Genomic DNA, 19308 nt, shown 5'->3' on the forward strand with positions numbered 1-19308 from the left:
ATTTCATTTCGTCCTGGCAAGATATTTTCACCGGGTACCTAGCTTCTGAAAGGAATTTTCACTGGATATATAATTCTAAGATGATGTTTATCTTCTCTCAGGACATGGAGATAAATATATCATTCCCCTGCCTTCTGGCTTCCGTTGCTCCTGATAAAAATATGTCACTTCTTTTTTCTGTGTGCCAGACCGAAGCCTTTGGACTTTATTCCGAGGGGAATAGGGTGACCCAGTCAGATCTGCCTTTTAGAAAGCGCACTCTGGCGTTGTGCGGATACCGGTTCGGAGGGGTCTTTGCTGCAGTCCAGAGACAGGACAAGGGCAAAGGGTACCGAGGGGAGGGGGTCAGAGAGGCAGGACTTGGGATCAATTGCGGTAGGCGGTGGGAGCTGGAGGGACACGGAAGACTCCGGGTTCCCGGTGAGGATAAGTGGAGGTGCCAAGAGAATACAGAAGGGATGGTTTGGGGTGGGTGGTTATAATGAGTTCGTCCCGGACCTCAAGACCCATTCATTCCACAAATAGTTGAACACCTACTCTGCCGAGCGCCCAGCGTGGTGGGTGTGTTGGGGCTTGAGTCGGCGTGGCAGCAAAAATCCGTTGCCGTTGCCCGTGTGCACCTTTTATCCACCGCGGCTACACCTGTCGCGAATCATTGCCTACCCGGGGGCCCTCGAGGAAGTGCCGCGTCTGACCCGGGCGTGTCTGTACTACTGCCTACGGACCAACGATGGCAGGATGATGGAACGATGGACGTGGAGGGGCCTGCTCAGCATTGGCCAAACTGCGACGCTCCGGAGCCCGCATCTAGAGAGGCCGCGGTGCTGCGACGTCTCGACAAGCTGGAAAACCTGGGCGGTCTCTGCCCTCCTGCAGCGCAGGGGTCCGCGAGGCGACCCTTGCCTGCTTCTTTGTGGGAGGTAAGGCAGATGGCCACCCCGCTCTGCCCGTTTTCTCATCTGCCCAACCCGGGCCATGCCGTTTTCGGCCCATCGGAGACACCGGGAGGACTTTAGGATATGCGTGTGGGTGTTAGGATCTCGCGCTGCCGCGGAGCGGAGAGGCCCCCAAGCCAAAAAAATTAAGCCGGCTAGCGGCTTGGGTAAGCTGCGTGCGTTCCCAGCCTCCAAGACGGGCGGGGCGGGGCGGGGCAGGGCTCCATCGGGGGCGGGGCCGGAGGGTACGAAGGGGCGGGACCTGCCGGGCACGAGCCAAGCCCCCGCCCCGCCCCCTCCCCCGCGCGCTCGCTCGCTCGCTCGCTCGCGCTGAGGAAAACGTTGCGCAGGTTCATAAATGGAACGTCGGCTGCGTGAGGGAGCGCGAGGGGGTGTGCGCGCGTGCGCGTGCGCGTGCGCGCCCGGGCGAGGGTGACGGGGTCCCCGCTGGCCCGAGCATCGCGCGCCACAGCCGCGGCCCCGCAGCTCCGCCCCCGGCCCGGCCCGGCGCGGCCCGGCCCCGGCCCGCTCGGCTCGTCCACCGCCCCCCATGGAGCTGTCAGCCATCGGCGAGCAGGTGTTCGCTGTGGAGAGCATCCGGAAGAAGCGCGTGCGGAAGGTGAGGCTGCCGGGGGGCGGCTCCCAGGACCCTTCTGGGGTCCCCTCGTGCTCCCAGCAACGTCCCCTCCACGCTGGGGGCGAGGGCGAATGTGTGGCTGGAGGCCCAGGTAGCCCCGCACTTCTGGGCTCGTCTCCCCAGCTCGTGCCTCAGTTTCCCCTAGCACTTTGTAGGGCAAGTAGAATAAAAGTTGTCTCCCCCGGATGCTGGAGGCCACTGAGCTTAGGATTGGACTGTAGGGGTCCTGAGCGCCATCCTTCCTCACCGCCCCCCCATTTCTAAATGTGGGGAGACTGAGGCCCAAGTGGAGGAAACGGCTTGCCTAGTTTGTTGGCGTCTGAACTGGGTCTCGAACACAGGACTCTGGACTCTTGGTACCAAGACCTTTGAAGTTGGAGGCGGGCTTCGGAGTAGCTTCCAGCCTCTGAAGTCTAACTGTTGGACTTGGACCTTCTCCGATCCTCTCTACACCCCCACCTCCATCTTTCTCCTTCTCCTGCAGCGCACACCCCTCTGTTTTCCCCACCCCAACTTTCGGCCCCGCCCGGCAGGGCTCAGGGAAGCCGCCTCCGGCGCTCGGGCTTCCTCGAAGCTCCTCCCCCTTCGCCTCCTAAACACACACCCTGCAGTTCAGGAGGGTTCTGCTGGGGTAGGTCCCCGCGCCTCTGGGCTGGACCTCGGCGGTCCGCACTTGCGGTGCACGTGTTGGCAGGGCCCGCGCGCCCCAGACTGGAGGTTGGGGAGGACAGCCCTCGGGGCAGGTTCCTCTGCGGGCAGTCGCCACCACCCTTTTCGCCGTCTCCTCTGCAGCCCCTTGGGAGGCTCCGGCGGCAGGCCTGGGAGGGGTCTTGCAGGTCACCGCCTCCCATTGGACAGAGGCAGAAACTGAGGCCGAGCGGGGGAAGTGAACTGGTCAATGGCCCGGGGCAAGCTGGAGACGGGGGTAGAGCAAGGAGCTCGCGTTGGCCGATGGCCAGCTCATCTTCCGAGAGAGAAAACGCAGTCCTGGCACCTTGGGCCAAGGTTCAAGGCCAAGATGGGCCATGAGCATCTGTGATGGGGTTGAACTCTGTCTTCGGGCGGTGCTGCCCCTCCTCCTTCGCCCCCCGCCCCCAGAGTTTCCTGGATTTTAATTTATTCCGCAGAGCCCAGTGCTTTTCATGAAGTGTAGCCCAAGCAGGTCCAGGGATTCCCCCCTTCTGCACAGGCCCGAGGGATCATGCCAGAGAGGGAGAAGCATCACTGTTTCAGCCATTCATTCAGAATAAATTTAATGAGGATCTGTTATGTACCGGGCACCGTTCTCAGCCCCAGGGAGCAATACACCCCTTCCCTCACAGAGCTGGCGTTCTGGCAGAGGAGGCGCACGATGCGGCAGGAATAACAACAGGCTGGCCAGTGGGGCTTGGGCACACAGAGAACTGAGGCGGGAGGAGTGGCCTTCGAAATGGTGGCCAGGACACGCCGCTTTGAAGAGGCGACATCTTGGTCTCAAAGTTCCAGTGTGGAGAGGCTTCACCCCATGGATGGGGTTGGACTGGAAACTTTAAGGGTCTCTATCAGCTGTGAGGAAGGGAGGGGCCTGGCTCTCTTTTCTAACAACTGGAGGGGTGACCATCACTTCTGTAGGTGGAGATTTGTCAGTCTTTTGAGTTGAGAGTCCTAAAGTCCCTGCCTTGTCACCTGTGGGCCAGAGGCCACCTCTCCTAGGAAGGGGGCTGGCGGGATTACAGCTGAGGAATTTTCTACGATTTGGAGAGTCTTCTGATCGAAAAAGGAAAGAGAGTTACTGTCTTAGCACTCGGGCTCTCCACGCTGGGCCTTTGTGGTACACACCCCCATGCAGTGTTTCCCCGTGGGTGCCGTGAGCGTCAGGCTTCTGCCACAGAGCCCTGTTTGGGCCCAGATGCGCTTCTGTGCTCTAGTAGGGAGGGTGTGTGTCTCTGGGTTGGTGGGGACCTGGTGGGGGTTCTCTGATCTGTGTGTGTGTGTTGGGCACCTCTCTGCGGAGGGGACTGGGTCTTACTGTCCTGCGAGTGGTCAGCAGGGCAGCTCTGTGTCTCACTGTGTCTGCTTCTCTTTCTTCCCAGGGCAAAGTCGAATATCTGGTGAAGTGGAAAGGATGGCCCCCAAAGTAAGGTCCTTTGTGTGTGTGTCTGCCTGCCTCTATATCCCTCTATCCAACTTTTGCCCCCTCTCCTGCCTAGCTTTTAGCTCCGGCTGCTCTAGTAATTGGCCAGCGGGTCTTGATTAAATCACCTTCTCTGGGTTTCAGTTGCCTCTCTGCCAGCTGAGGGGCTTGGAATACATGAGGGTGAAGGTGGGCCTCAGCTTCCTTTCTCACCTGCTCCCCTCCAGTTCCATCTTCTGGTTGGAGGCACCCCTCCCCCTCCTTCTGACTTTTCCTGGCACCGGGAGGTAAAGGCCCAGCATCTTGGGGTCAGAGATGCTTGCTGGCCAGGCGAAGGGATCCCCAAGCCATAGCAAGTACAGGGCTCGGCAGAGGTTTGTGAGACTGGGTAAGACAAAGCTAGCCAGGGGGCCAGAAGTCCTCAGTGCCATAGAACTAGGGACAGAGCCTGAGACCACGTGGCCTTTGGACAGCACTCTCCAGTCCACAAAGCAGGTTCTCATACAGCCTTGTTGAGGCTGGTGGGGTAGTAATTTTTAAAACTGTAGAAACAGGCTCAGAGAAGGTAAGCAGTTTGCTTTGAGTCACACAGCAAGTGGTGGCGGAGTTGAACTAGGCCTCCCCATCTCAGAGTTGGGGGGCAGGGAGCTGGGTCTAGGACTTCTCCCAGCCTGTGCATCTCTCCTGCTGAGGCCCAATCAAGAACCTTCATACCAATCAATCACCTCCCAGCAGGGAGTTGTTGAGGGGGTGGAATGAGCAAGTCGTGGGGCCTACCCATTGGTCTGTCTGTGCCCCACCTCCCTGCCCTGCCTCCAAGAAGCTCATTCCTGGAATGCCCTCTACCCAGAGCATCTGCTGTCTGTGCCACTCACTTTCTGCTATGCAGGTGGTGGAGGGTTGACCTGCTTTTGGGTCCTGGGGGTGTCTTGGGGTATCATGGGGAGAGACAGCAGAGAGGAAGATGACCCATATTGCCTCAGCTGTCTCTGCAAAATGGGTTCAATAGTCCAGACCCTCCTCCCTTCACAGATTTCTCCACCTTGTGGGGTGAAAGGCTTAGCTGCATGTTCAGGGTGACCTGCAGGCATCCTGATGATTGGGTTTGGTGGCTGGTCAGCCAGATAATGCACCTGTCCATTCCTCTGCCCCTGCTGCCCCCTCCCAAACACCCTGGGACTGAAGGAGGGTCCCTTCCTCCACGGGGCAGGTAAGAGGCGGTTCCGGCCTGGATGAAGGGGCAGTAAGAATGTGGGAGAGCTAGAAGAGGAAGATGCCAGGCAGGGAACAGGAGTGTGGGCTGGCTGAGCACTCACCCCCCCGCCCCAGCTTCCGCACCAGGAGGCCCTGCACTGGAGTGGGGGCCCAGCCCAGTGGCCTTCAAGGCTCTGTTGGCTAGTTTTCCTCCTCTGTAGCCTCTTATCTTTTGAAAGATTTCCTTCTCTAAACAGAGGCACTTGTCAATTAAAAATTCCTTTCCCACTTTTATTAATCCCAAATAAATATGTCTGCCCATCAGAGCTTCCATGAGCAGGGAAGGACCTCGTGCTCCCAGCGCAGTCCCTCCATGTGTCTGCTAGCCTGAGCCCTGGCCTTGGGGCCACTTGTTTCTTAACACACTGAGACCACCAGGTGGGCTCATGACTACCTTTTATGACCCCCAAGGGGATTCTGGGAGCCCTGTTTGTCAAGGGTGCACCTCTGGCTCCCCCACACTTTGGTCCTGGATCCCACAGTCCAGCTGTGAGCCTTTGGGCAGGTCCCCAACATAGTGAGACCATTGCTTCCATATGTAGAATAGTAAAGCCTCCTTCACAGCATTGTTGTGAGGATTAGGTGACACTAGAAAGTACCTGGTGAATTCTCAGCTGACCAAGACCTTACTGAATGCTGGCTATCAATAGAGTTAGACAGCTCCGCTTCTAGGTCCGCTGCCCCACCCCCAGCCAGGACAGGGACCTAAGGGATTCCATTTCTCACAGGAACTCAAAGTGGCCCAGAAATCATTTAGATCAGTCCTCAGGTGGGGAAAGGGGAGGTCATTACAAGAATATAACTGCCAACCCCACGTGGTGTGGTCCCTACTTCATGCCATCCGCTGCACCACCCCACTTCATCAGGGGAAGACAGCTTCAGTCACAGGGAGAAGAAGGAGACTGTTTGGTCATAAGTTTCCCCTCGTCAAGGGGGCTCGCTTGGAACAGAGGCTGAGAAAGGGAGCGGGGAGCGGATAGTTGGGCAGGATGCAACCTGCAGGCCTGGGAGCCGTCACTAGGGCAGCCCCAGCCTCAGTGGGGAGAGGGGTCAGATTCTTCTGCAGCGTAGCCCTCTCCTCACCCTGGCCAGGGAAGCTGTATTAACAACAGAAACAACGGGATACTCGCCCTGTGTCAGGCCCCTGTTAAGCCTTTACATCCTTTGCCTGTTTTCTCTCCAAACAGCAGACAAATGACTGCCCTTCCTCCCCAGCAGGTGGGGCAGAGGAGCTGTCTTGCTAGTTCCCGAAGGCACAGCAAATGGCACAGAGAGGGGCTGGGGGCACAGAGAAGGGCTGGGGTCATGGGGCAGGGGATGTTAAATAATCAGCTGCAAGTGCTCTCAGCCCCGAAGAGACCCTCAGACACCCCAGTCACATTGCAATCTGCCCACGACTGCTACCCCGCCTTCCTTCCCTGTAGTGAATGCTGTCGCGTCTTCCAGGGAGGGCCGTCTCCACGGAGCTTTCGTGGTGACATTGTCAGTGGACACAGCAATAACCATACCAGGGGCACACTGCTCATCAGTAAGCCCCTGGTGTGATGAGGCGTTGGCCCATTTAATTGACTCACGGCAGCCCATTTTACAGAGAGGGAGAGAGAAGCCCTCAGCGGAGGAGTCCTGCCTGGGTCATGAAGCTGCAGTGATTTGAACTACAGGCTGCCTGACCCCAGGACATGGATGCCTGGCCCCTTTGATACGCAGTGGCCTGTGGCAGAGGTGACTGAGGATCTCTTGTGTGGCCTGATGGCAGTTCAGTGGGAAGTGTGGAGGCCGTGGAGCCAGACCAGGCTGCCTCTGAACTCTGCTCTAGATATTTAACTGTGTGACCCGGGGCAAAGCCTTCAGTCCCTCTGCACCTCCGTCTCCCCACTTGCAAAGTGAGGCACTGGCCTGACCGGCCCTGCCACCGGCTGCCCAGGACAGCACCGGGCTCCTGCCAGTGCCCGAGGCCCTGGAGGCACGTGTCTAAAAGCCTGGGTTCGGGATTCCGGTCCTGGCAGGCTTTTGCACTCTCTAAGCTTTTAAGTTGATTTAATTAACGCCTGTTTGCTTTTATTATGTGCCGCACTGAACTAAGCGCTTCCCAGGGCTTAACGCAGCTAACACTCACAGCAGCCCTAAAAGACAGGAGCTGTGGCGGTGGCCCCGCTGCACGCACGGATAAACGGAGGCCCGAGGCCCTTGCTCAAAGTCACCCCTGCCGGCTTGCCGCGACCCCCGCGGCGCCCCGTCTCCTTTGGGGCAACATTACATTGCAGTGGGGGGCTGGGGCGGGCCTTGCCCGGCGGGGCGCCCCGCCCCCAGCATGGCGGGAGCCTGCGCATACCGGGCTAAAACCGCCGCCTGTGCCTGTTTACCCGGCGGCCGGCGGTCACGTGGCCGTGTTTACCTCTCAGCGGGCGCGCGCCGTCCCCGCCCCCGGCGCCCATTGGCTGGCCTGGTGATCCGGTGTACGCGCCCCCCCTGCGTGCGCGCGCACGGCTCCCGGGCCCCAGGAAGGCGCGGGGCGGGGCGGAGTGGGCCCTCCGCCCCCCACTGAGCGCTCTGTACCCGCCCAGACCGGGCCCATCCCCCCTGCACACCCAACCCAGCCCGCCCCCTGTCGCCTAAGTTGTGGACTGTGCCACCTGCAGCTCTTGTCCTTGCGCCCGGCTATTCCCAAACCGCGTTTGCCATCACTGTGGCCTCTGGATCGCCACTCTGCCGAGGGGCGCTAGTGACCTCCATTTTAGGGGAGCCAGGGTGTTCCACAGACACTTGTGCAATGCATGTTCCCTTGTCCTCCCCTAGCGCGAAGCAGGGCCTCCTGCTGCCAAGTCTGACCCTGTGCTATTGCCTCAGGTCCCACGGATGGAGGCCCCAGGCCAGTAACAGCCCCCTCTGAATCTGCCAGCCCTTTCCTTGCACCCACTGTGTGCCAGGCTCCAAGGTCAGAAACTGAGGACGAGGACAATCAGGCAGTGTCCCTCTCCCAAAGACATCCCAGCTCGGTGGGGAGCTGGTATGGCGACATGTGAGATACCCAAAGGCAGAGAGGGTGGCCAAGATTCAACTGAGTTCCAGCCACAGACTGCCCACTCGCTGTCTCAGTGGCCTTGGCAAGATGCTTACCTTCTGGGCCTCGGTATCTTGATCTGCAAAATGGGGTCACCTACCTCATAAGGGTGTTAGGAAGAATGAATGGGTCCTTGGTGGTAGTCTGCTCTCACTCCTTGCTGTTACTGTCTGTGGTGGTGCTAGTGATTCTAAAATGAGGAAGCTGAGGTCCAGAGAAGATTAGGGACTTTGCCAGGAACCATACAGCAGCGACATTAACGAAAAGTGGGCAGGGCGGGGGAGGGGGCAGTGGGCAGGGCAGAGAACTAGAACAAGGTAGAAACATTGCAACAGCTACAGAAAGAGGGAGGTTGAAGCAGCCCACAGCAGGGAAACAAAACTCCCCTTTCTTGTAACTAGTTCCAGCTGAGGAAACTCAACCTTTATTTTGGGGGTGGAAAGTTGGCATCTCTGCTAGCCTCTGGTTGCTCATAGTTTGGGTTTTACCCACCCCACACACAATATATATAACCAGTTTCAGTTTCACATTGCTTCAGGATTAGCAAAACTGTGTGGCTTTTGGAGCTATTGCCAGAGCACCTGGGGGCTGGGCCTGGGCTGGGTGCTCTGGGAAGGGGTTACAATCTGCCCACCAGGATGCCAGCTGCATTCATCAGTAACTGTGGCAGGTGGAGGGGAGGGTTCGTCCTGCTGGGAGTGGGACAGCTGGGAGAGGATCTCAGGGAAAGCTACAAGGACCTGGTTGCAAGGATGCGCAGGGTCCTCCAGAGGGACTGGCATCCAGGCAGAGAGCACAGCATGTACAAAGGAAGAGAGGTGTGACAGTGTCTGCTCAGGCTGAGCGTGTGGCACTTGGGGATGGGCTGTAAGGTCCTCAGGGCATGGACCGTCACTGCTCAGTCACAGAGCCCGACAGTCGCTGTGCAGCAGTGTCAGTAGAGAAAGCAGCAGAGGATTCTGCCCTTGAGCAGCTTGTTCGTATTTAGATTGGTCAGCTGTGGGTTTCACAGTCCCAGGCCTGTTTAACATGGTTTCAGCTCAGCTGGTTTGGAGGCCATGGGCGCAGGGGCAATGCCCAGCCTCTTTCTGCTTGCTAACACCTCGGTGATACATGCTCACCTCCCTTCTCACCCAGCGAGACCTGGGTGCCGCCTTGGCCAGAATCAGAGTCCAGGGCCTGGGTTTTGTTTGTGTATATACCTGTGCACATATACATATTGGTATGATTGTATGTTCGTATGCATGCACATATGCATACATGCATGTATGTTTTAAATTTTTAATTTTTATGTGCTAGCATCTGTTTATATTGAGTGATACTGGTTTTTCCAATTGTGGAAGTCACATACAGTTTGTTTAAAGTGAAATCACATACATGAAAAAGTGAGCTGCTTAAAGGCAGATACTCAGTCAGTAACGGTGCAGGTGGAACAAGGATGGCTGAGCTCAGGAAATGCTGAGCTATCTCAGTCCAGGTCTGTTCCAGCAGGGGATGGACACTCTCTGGCCTGGGAGTGGTGGAAGATCCCCTGGGAACATCCTAGGGGGTCCTAGCCCTATGGCCACTGCACCAGCCACTGGACATTTACCAAATTCCTGCTGTGTGCCAGGCCCCGATGTAAGGGCACTTCAGACCTGGCCTTGATGGCACAGATGTGTGCCCAAGAGGGAAGGAGCAGCTCAGCCTGGCAAGAGAGGCTGTGCTGAGGCTGGGGTCTGAGGAGGGGGCGGGGAGAGCGACAATAACAAACACAGAACACTTCCTGTGTGTCAGCCCTGCACTAAACACTTGGGCATAGGAGTGCTTTTTTCAGCTGAGTGCTTTGCACACGGGGAAATCGAGGCACAGAGCCCTTAGGGAAATTGTTCAAGATCTTACAGCTATCATGGACAGAGCTGGGATTCGAACCCAGGCTGTCTGGCTCAGAGCCCCTGCCCTTTACCCCAGATTCTTGCCGCTTCCAGGAAGGGAATGTGGGACATACAGGCCCTGCCCTTTCCAGGCACCTGCTAAGGTGGACAGAGAGTCTTAACTGGTAGTTAGACACAAACATTTATAGGGCGGTGTGATCAGTGCTCAGAATGAGGGGAGTTCTGGTGTCATTAGATCCCTCAGGAGGCTCCTGACCTAGCTTGGCTGGCCAAGGACAGCTCCTAGGAGTAGGTGACAATTTCCTGGACCAGGAAGGGGCCAGGGTCTGCAGACAGTGGGCCCTGGTGAAGCAGCTGTGGCCTCTGAATACCGGGGGGACAGGGCAGCTCTGACCTCTCATTTCTCTTCCAGGTACAGCACGTGGGAGCCAGAAGAGCACATCCTGGACCCCCGCCTGGTCCTGGCCTATGAGGAGAAGTAAGGGGCTCAGCCTGCCATGGGGCTGGTTGACGGGGAGGCTCAGAGGTTTCCTAGAGAGCCCGCTGCTGGCTTGGCTCTCAACAAGGGGCATGGATGTGGCAGGTGGGGACAGCCCAGTCTAGTCTGCAGCTGTGGGAAGGTGTTGGGCACCAATTCCAGGGCAGGTGGGGTGATGTTGGCCACTTCCCTCCCCTCCACAGGCCTCGGTCTCTCTTCTGTAGCTGGGTCACCCCAGTAACTCTGGCTGTAGCTTCTCCATAAGGAGGGGTTTCAGATGCGGTGATGAATATTAAAATGTATCATAGTGATGCCCTATGTGAGAGGGGCAACAATATCAGTAATGCCCGGCATGCCCTTGGGGAGAGGGCAGAGACATGCTCCCTAGAGATTCCCTGAAAGGAGAAGGCAATCTGATGAGGCTCAGGAAAGGCCTGGGGTTGGTGGGGGTGGCTTTGAAGACAGGATAGCTAAGTTCTCGTCCACCCCACTTTGCCTTCTTCTAGTTGAGTGGCACTGGGCAAAGCTACCTGGGTCTCAGTCTCCCACATCTGCCAGTGCTCTGCTGAGAGTCACAGGTTGGTTAGTGATTGGCAGCTCCTCCAACGGCCAGGAGGACACATCGCAGCAGGGAGCCTTTGACATGTCCTTTCTCCCAGTGTTGGGGCCCTTTGAGCAGAACGGAGCCGTTCCCTTCTGCTGTGTGAGTCCAGAGTTACCTCCCAGCAGGCAGCCCTGCTCCTGCAGCCCCTTCTCCACTGCCGACCTGTGCAGTGGGAACCAGTGCCTGAAATCGGCCGCTCTGGAAACCTCCTGAGGCAGGGATGGGGGTCTCCGCTGGCAGATGGGGAACCTGAGGCTCTGAGGGGCTGTGAGGAGCTGTGGGGCCTGCCCAGGAGCCTTCCAGCTGGGAAACAGCCCGACCAGGACTCAGCCCGGCCTCTGGCCTGCGCGTCGGACGCCCTTGCTCTGTCCCTCGTGCCCCCCTCTCCTCTCTTCTCGCCCAGGAGACCTCTGCTGCCGACTTGAAGGAGCAGTTCTCACTGTTGCCACCTTTAGAAATGAGAACCCCCTGTACCCTTCTGGTTCCCGAGTGGCCGTGGGGCCCTGACCAGCGAGGCTGTGGCCCTGGGAGAGCCCGTGGAGCACCCAGGAGCGGGGCGAGGAGAGAGCTGGGCGGCATTAGGCCCGCAGCAGAATCCTGGCTCTGCTGCCCCCCAGTTCCGAGGTGTCGGGCGAGGCCTTCCCCTCTCTGAGCCTCGGCCCCTGTCTGTGAAATGGGGTGAATGTGCTGGCCTTGTGTCGCTTTCTCGGGAAGTAAAGGAAAGAGAAAGCGCTTTGTAAGCCTGTGAGTGTGGGCACACACACCTTCTGATGGGAATTAGGGGTCAGCTGCTCATTCTTTGCTTCTTCAACAAGCCTTGATTGAGGCCCTGGCACGTGCCGGGCACTGGTCCAGGGGCTGGGGTCCCAGCAAAGCAACAGAGGTCCCTGCCCCCACGTGGCTCTCATCCCAGTGAGGAGACAGGCAATGAAAGGTACACTAACAAGCGTGTACACTGTCAGACGGTGGTCACTGCTGCAAAGATAGAGGAGGGTCAGGGAGAGGGACAGGCGGGGTGCTGGTTTCCCTGGGTGGCTGGTGGTGGCTGGTGATCGGGCACCTGAACTAAGTGAGGGAATGAGCCCAAGGGGTGTTTTCGAGACCATGTGGGCAACGCGCCGTGAGTGCAAAGGCCCTGGGGTGAGGGCCTGTGTTTGAGGAGCAGCCTGGAGGCACGTGTGGCCCTGAGTGTGGCTGACTGGGGTGTGAGCTGGGAAACCGAGGTGGGGACAGGGTGGGAGGGCAGGGACACTGGAGGAATGGGGGTGGCTCTGTTCAGGGAGGGCAGAGTCCGTCCTGGTAGAAGTCAACAGTTAAGGAGCAAACTAGGAGCTTGGAGACTTCCACAGACCCTCTGGGTGACACTGACTGACTCCTCTCAGTCTTGGGGAAAAGGAAGTAAACAGGATGATGTCTGTTTAACACATGCTTTGCAGGGTTTTAATGAAGACAGGAGGCCTGAGAGGGGCTGTACTGGGGCAGGGGGCGTCCCTGCACACGAGGAGGGACTGCGCAGGCACTGAGGGCTTGCTGGGGCCACGACCCGTGGTGGCCTCTGTGCTTTAGCCCTGGACGCAAAAGGTCAGAGTGTCTAGGTCTGACAGCTACCAGGCTCTGAGTTGGTAAGGACTGGACAGACTGCAAGCCCCCACCTTAGGCCCTCCCCACAGTTTGCAGGCAGGAATGGGGGTGCAGGCTGCAGATTGGAAGCCAGGATAATGTGTCCTGCTGACCCTGACTGGGATCCTGGGCCTGACCCTCCCAGGTCTGGAACCAGAGCTTAGCATGTTCACCAGTGGTGGGAGGTGTAACAGTACTTGGCCACTGCATGCTGAGTTACTTGACCTCACTGCCTCTGTTGCCATAACTATAAAATGGGGGTAGTAATAACGCCTCCCTCATCGGGTGATTGTGAGGGCTCACGTCGTTAGAGCAGTGCCTCGTACAGTGTCCAGTATGCAATCATAATAATAAATAACTCATAAATATAATAAACACATTTTATCAGTATTATTATTTTCCCCCAAGGCCCTTCCCTCTTCCCCCTCTGCTTCCTCTCTTTGCTTTTTTTCCTTCTCTCTTGCTCCTTTTTATTATGTTAGCCTTTCTACTTCCCATTTTCATAAATACCAGGGACATCTCCTGTTCCTCTTAAGAGTGCTGGCGATCAGCTGAGAAGGGAGCCTCTTCCTCCAGACAGGGACACAAGCCCAGAGAAGGGCAGGGACTGGCCAAGGTCTCCTGTGGGTCGGGGTGGAGCTGGGCCTAGAACGGGGTGTCCTGGAACGCCCAGCCCTGGGTTCTGAGAGAAGCTTCTCAACCTCAAGGGCTTGGGAGGTCTGTCCTGGTGAGCTGCCAGCAGTGGGTGTCACAGCGCCCACTTTCAAATCTGGTTCAAGTTCTGCTCAGTAGACCTGCTGACGCCAACTGCATCGGGAGGGAAGGCCCCCCTCCACCTGGTGCATCGCCTCCAGGAGCCCTGGAGACTGATGTCCTGGAGGGTGGCCGGCTGCTGCCTAGAGGAGGGGGAACAGTGGCAACAGCCTCTCAGGACTCGTTGGGTTCAGGAGACTGGCCCAAGGTCGCACAACCAACCAGTAAGGGGGAAGGGCACTGTTAGAAAACGCAACTCCCATGGCTAAAAGGCTTTTTAAAAGAAAGGGCTTATAGGGCCATGTGCAAGCCAGCAGAGGACCAGGCCGTGGGGCGCAGAGTCTAAACCCCCCGTCGCTGGGCTTGGTGGTGAGGCAGTGCGTGCACCGTCCTAGAGGCGAGAGATGGGCATGTTTATACAGGGGTGGGCAAAAGTAGGTCTATACTTGTTCGTGTGGAAAATAATACAATAGTTAATAAAAATGCAAGAATAAACTGTTTCGTGCACTCACAACTGTAACCCCACTATTGCCCGCCCATGCGTTATGTTTTGGGGAAGAAAGGTGTAAGTTTTGAAAGGTTTGACCCTGGCTACAGATGGGGGAGGGAAGTGGTGAAGCTGGGACCGTTGCATGAGAGGCGCAGAGACTGTAAGGAAGAAATAGTTACTACTTCTGACCGGTTACAGGCAACAGTCCTGAGTTCACGCACGAGCGCAGCGTGGCGAGTCTGGTGGTCGGCTGCCCAAGGTCCACTCAGGGCTCCAGTGCGCAGTCCGGACTGGGCGCCGTCTGGTCAGCTGGCCCGGCTGCTGCCAGGCCGGCTGCTCTGTCTCCTTCTCTCTCTCTGGCCCCTGGAATTTAATTTACAGCATCTCAGGAGTTTTCTTTTGTCAGGGCGAACTCCTGCCCTCACATGCCTGCCGCCGACCCCGTGGCCTCTGCGTGGGGCCCGCAGAAAGTGTGAGGGGAACGAAGCGAAGTGGGCAGAAGGAAATGGCTGTGAATTTCCCCCACTTCAGGCGCTGCTGTTGGCCGTGATGCCTGGCGTGTGCTGTGTGTGGCTTTGCTTGCAGCCTCAGGCTGTGCCCGTGTGCATTTGGGGTGCGGGGAAGGACCCCAGCACAGAGTCTGTCGTCTCCTAGGAACTCAACATAGGCTAGTTTTTCTCCCCTTCCCGGACCGAAGAGGACAGACAGGTGGGAGCCTGTTCTCTCCACCCGTCATGCATATCCCAAATGGGGGACCCCAAATGGGGGGAAGGACCATTCCATTCTCATCAACTGCCTGGGACATTCAAGGCAAACTTGACTGACACCAGAACTCCATTTTGGGGAGGGTGGTGTGTGGAGCGGGGCTCTGGCGCGACCCTGGAGCCCAGTAAGGAGCCACATGTGTTTGGAGATGCCACCTCAGTTCTCCCTCAGCAATTGGGACCGGTGGCTGTGCCTTGCCTTTTGTCAGCTGGGAAGACCGAGGCCCTGGGAGTTAAACACGTGATCCTGTTGTCATGGCCTAAAGAGAGCACCGGGGAGGAGCCCCTACTCCAGGATTGGGGGGTGGCCTGTAGAGGATGCCCCCTCCCCCACGGATTGCAGAGGGCAGGGTGGAGCGGACCATACTTTCCCTTAAATGTCACCAGTGTTTCCTTTTCTTCTGCCATCTGCTTTGCACCCCAGGGAGGAGAGAGACCGCGCGTCGGGGTATAGGAAGAGAGGTCCGAAACCCAAGCGGCTCCTGCTGCAGGTAACCCACCAGCGTTGGTGCCCACCCACAGGTCCCTGTGCTCGCCCCGCAGTCGCCCAGCTAGCTGAGCCGAACCACTCCCCCCACCTCAGCCCCACCCAGGTCACTGTGGGTGGGAGACACTTCGTGGGCAAGGTCCAATGGAAGGAGTTGGGAAAAGTCAGACCGTGGGGCTGGTAGCCCAGGAAGGCAGCCTGGAGGAGGCGCTGTGGAGGGAGGGAGGCTGGGCGCATGGCTAATGTTCTCCTAGGGTTTTGAAAGCTCAGACTCTTGTAAATGAGCCTTTTTGATATTCAAAGTCCCCAAAACGCAAAATTGTAGTATCTGACGTCCTTAGAAGACAAAAACTTTAGAATTGAGGAACCTGGGAGCCTGGAATTTTAGAATTCAAGAAAAGGAGATTCTTGGCATTCTGAAAGCATAGTGTTGGAATGTCCCAAAACCTGCCATTTCTGAGTGAAAGAACCCTCTGGGGCCTCCTTTTCTGAGCCTCTGCCTCAGGTGGGGTCTAGACTCTAGCATCCTGTTACCCAGGCCTGGAGGGCACTTTGCTGACCTCACTGCTTTGCGCTGAAAGAGGGTGCCGTCTGAGGGGGTGTAGCTTTGTGATTTGACACAGTTATGTTACCTGATCAGTTTCTCTGAGTTTTCTCATCTGTAACATTGGAATGATAGGAACGCCTGCTCTCCTTATTTTAGTAAGGCCCATCCAATATTTGGGACCAAAGCAAGTCTTTTTGGTCCATGTGCAGTCTGAGCCATGTCCAGCCTCCTGTCCACTCGTGATGGTAGAGTAGATGGGCCTCCCTTCACACAGTGGGCGCTTTCCCCGGGGCTTGGTGTAAGCTGGGCCCAGGAAGGAAAGTGGCACCTGTCACACATCCTCTCCACGCTCAGCTCTGGGCTCAGTGCCCTCCACAAATGAACTTACTTCTGCACGGTAAGCCTCTGCGGAAGGTGTATCATCACCTATTTCTGTGTAATAAACTCCCCCTGACTAAGCAACCTACCACAAAAAACACTTGTGACTTCAGAGTCTCCGTGGGTCAGGAATTCAGGAGTGCTCTAGCTAGTTCTTTAGTGATTCCAGTTCAGGTTACAATCATGATGTCGGCCAGGGATCCACTCATCTGAAGGCCTGACTGGGGCTGGATGATCCGCTTCCAAAGTGCTACTCACAAGCGCCACTCGCGGGCCAGTCAGAGCTAGATGCCCACAGGACGCCCGGTTCCTTACCGTGTGGGCCTCCCTAGGGGGCTGCTGTGTGGCCTCACACTATGGCCACCAGCTTCCCCCAGAGTGGTGATCCAAGAGAGAGAACAAGGAAGAAGCCCAGTGTCTTTATGACCTGGCCTCGGAAGCACCCCACTGCAGTGCTCAGTGGGCGGGGGGACTGCACACGGGTGTGAACCCCCAGAGGCAGGGATGTTTGGGGCTGTCTTGGAGGCTGACTACCACAGCTTGTTCATCGTTCCACTGACAAAGAAACCGAAGCGCAGGTAGGCCGGTAGTTTACCCAGGGACACACAGCTGGATGCAAGCCCAGATCTGACTTTGGCGCTCCTGGTCAGCTCTCTCGTGGTGAGGCGGAGAAGGACAAGGATGAGTCCACCTCGCAGAATTGTTGGAGAGTTGACTGGGCTTGTGATGGCCTGGAAACCAGGCTGAAGGAGCAGGTTTTGATGACGCTGCATATAGGATAAGCCCTCTGAGCGTTACAGTATTTTCCCAATGCCCTCCCAGTTCAGCCCTCCTCCCATCACCACGGTAACCTGCACCCCATGCCCACTGATGGGCATTAGCAGGTGGGACTCAAGAACGGAGCCTGCTCGTGTGCTTTTTGCTTCCACCTGGAAATATTCAACCTACAGATCCTAGCTAATGGCCTCACTTTCTTCCTGGGAACTCTTGGCCTCTGGTGGGAGGGGCAGGAGGAAGAACTATCCCAGAGTGATCGAGGCCCTCCCCACATTTTAGCACCAAGGATCTTTCTTAAACTTGTATAAATTGCCCGCAAAGTCAGTTAGACAAATCCCCAAATTGCAAAACACCAGCCCTTAAGTAGTGGAAGAAGCTTCCTTTCAGCCCGTTTTAACAAGAATGACGCAGGGTGTCAACAGAGGGCTGGGCCCACGTGGGGCCATGCGGCAGCTCGGCTGAGAGCCCTGAAGGGATCCAGGGGTACCCGCAGGCCGCTGGCAGTGCCTGTACCAGCCAGTGCTGTGTGAACCCTTTGGTTAATTTGCCCAGGAAACTTCAGAGCCCTCTGCCTCCCTGGGGAGCTGGCTGCCTCAGCTCTGGGGGTCCTTTAGTAAGCAGTTTCCTTTCCTATAATGCAGAATAGCTCCTAAACTTATCTGCTTCATAAATCCAGATCTGTGCTTTGTCCCTCTTGCCCGCCCTCCACTGTGTACCAGAGGTGTACGCCTGTGACCCCACGCCTGAGCCCTGCAGCCCCCTGGAGCGATGAGGCGGCCCTGTGGGGCTGTAGGGCTGGGGCTGCGCTGATGGCTGGCTCTGGGCCAGGAAACACGGGGAAGGGTGCTCAGGCGGGTGGAACAGCATGAGCAAAGGCGCGGCAGTGGGTGGGAGGGCAGGGCTGACCCGCCGTGCCCTGGCTTGCCCCCGCAGCGGCTGTACAGCATGGACCTGCGGAGCTCCCACAAGGCCAAGGGCAAGGAGAAGCTCTGCTTCTCCCTGACGCGCCCACTCGGCAGCGGGAGCCCCGAGGGGGTGGTCAAGGCAGGGGCGCCTGAGCTGGTGGACAAGGGCCCCTTGGTGCCCACCCTGCCTTTCCCGCTCTGCAAGCCGCGCAAGGCCCACAAGTACCTGCGGCTCTCACGCAAGAAGTTCCCGCCCCGCGGGCCCAACCTGGAGAGTCACAGCCATCCACGGGAGCTCTTCCTGCAGGAGTCACCGGCCCCGGACGTCCTGCAGGCAGCCAGCGAGTGGGAGCCTGCTGAGCAGCCCCCCGGAGAGGAGGGTAAGGTGGCCCAACCTGAGGCCAGGCCCAGAGACGCTCAGAGCTGGAAAGGTCCCTTAAGTCATCAGGCCCGACGGGCTTAAGGCCCAGAGAGGGTTTGGGGTGCTCTGGAGGCCGCGCCCTGGCACCCAGCCCAGAGCTCTTTCTGTGGTCCTGCTCAGGATGAGTGGTGGTCCAGCCAGGAAAGATAAATGCAGGGACTGCCTCCCGTTTGTTCAGTCCTAGGCTAGGCCCTGACCTGGCTGGGGACTCAGAGGACAACCTGGTGTTGGGGGAAGGGGAGTAGTCTGCATGCTGCCACCCGTTCCCACCTTCCCACCTTATTGTCAGTGCTGTCCTCCATCGGTCTGTCTGTCTTTCTCCCATGGCTGTAACAGATGCAGACCTGGCCGAGGGGCCTCCTTCCTGGACACCTGTGCTCCCCACGAGTGAAGTGACAGTGACTGATATCACCGCCAACTCCATCACCGTCACCTTCCGTGAGGCCCAGGCGGCTGAGGGCTTCTTCCGAGACCGAAGCAGGAAGTTCTGAATCAGCGTTTTTTACTTTTCTTAAACTGGTTTCTTTTGGGCTTGGGGTGGGGACTTCCAGAGATGGGGAGGGGTTGGGGGGGTAATTATTTTATTTAACAATATGGAACAGGACTTGGGAGGAAGATCCCAATACTCCCACCATCCTGCTCCTTTCTCTATGGGTGATGTTTACAGGGAGGCCTGCAAGTCTCTTTCTGGCTGGGAGCTGGGGAGGCCTGGCCCTGCTCTGTCAGTTTGGGTACCATCTCCAGGGGCAGAATGGGGACAAGGCCACCATCCCTTGGACACCTCCATCACCATTCTCCTCTAGAGACACAGCTGCTGGTCCTAGGAACTACAGGAGGGTGGAAAGGCCCGAACCCTCCCCCTTGAGCAACCCATCCAGCCTTTCTGGTTGATTTTCCTTTTCCTTTTTTTTTTTCGGAGGGAGGCATCTTTATTTTTAACTTCGCACCTCAGCTTGCGGTGCGATTGGAGGCTGCCTTTGACCAGAGTGAGCGGCAGAGAGAAGGGGCAGAAGGAAGGGGTAGATTGCTGCCGTGTGTCCTGTGTGTCCGATACCCTTCAGAGAGGTCTCCCCATTTCCCTAGGGGGCGGCTGCTGGCAGGGCTCCTTCTGCTGAGAGCGCCCCCTCGTGCCCCATCGCTGGCCTGTGAGAAACACACACGTGCCACCAGGCACACACATGTGTGCCTCACACTGCCCCTCCTGCCCTAG

At 57.6% G+C, this 19308-nt stretch overlaps 1 protein-coding gene and 1 long non-coding RNA gene across 4 annotated transcripts; one reads left to right on the top strand and one right to left on the bottom strand.

The window, feature by feature from the left end:
* Positions 1-1311: 1311 nt before the first annotated feature.
* CBX7 (chromobox 7) lies at positions 1312-18656 on the top strand. Of its 2 annotated transcripts, none has more exons than XM_090272409.1 (6): positions 1312-1554; positions 3645-3688; positions 10287-10352; positions 15008-15074; positions 17706-18057; positions 18435-18656. In XM_090272409.1, the coding sequence occupies exons 1-6, from the start codon at positions 1486-1488 to the stop codon at positions 18587-18589; spliced, it is 753 nt and encodes a 250-aa protein (XP_090128535.1). In that variant the 5' UTR covers positions 1312-1485; the 3' UTR covers positions 18590-18656. The 2 variants fall into 2 exon arrangements, with proteins under 2 accessions (XP_090128535.1, XP_090128536.1); XM_090272410.1 differs by having other exon boundaries at positions 1318-1554; positions 17985-18057.
* LOC150011009 (uncharacterized) lies at positions 12983-18662 on the bottom strand. 2 transcript variants are annotated; one of them, XR_016510412.1, is made up of 4 exons: positions 18377-18662; positions 15703-16762; positions 14009-14182; positions 12983-13472 (listed from the first exon to the last, which is right to left on the bottom strand). It is a non-coding gene; the product is annotated as an uncharacterized LOC150011009 (long non-coding RNA). The 2 variants fall into 2 exon arrangements; XR_016510413.1 differs by lacking the exon at positions 18377-18662 and adding an exon at positions 17286-17667.
* Positions 18663-19308: the final 646 nt, after the last annotated feature.

This window comes from Furipterus horrens, unplaced genomic scaffold (genome assembly GCF_987537825.1).
Source record: "Furipterus horrens unplaced genomic scaffold, mFurHor1.1.pri manual_scaffold_4, whole genome shotgun sequence".
NCBI classification, from domain to species: Eukaryota; Metazoa; Chordata; class Mammalia; order Chiroptera; family Furipteridae; genus Furipterus; species Furipterus horrens.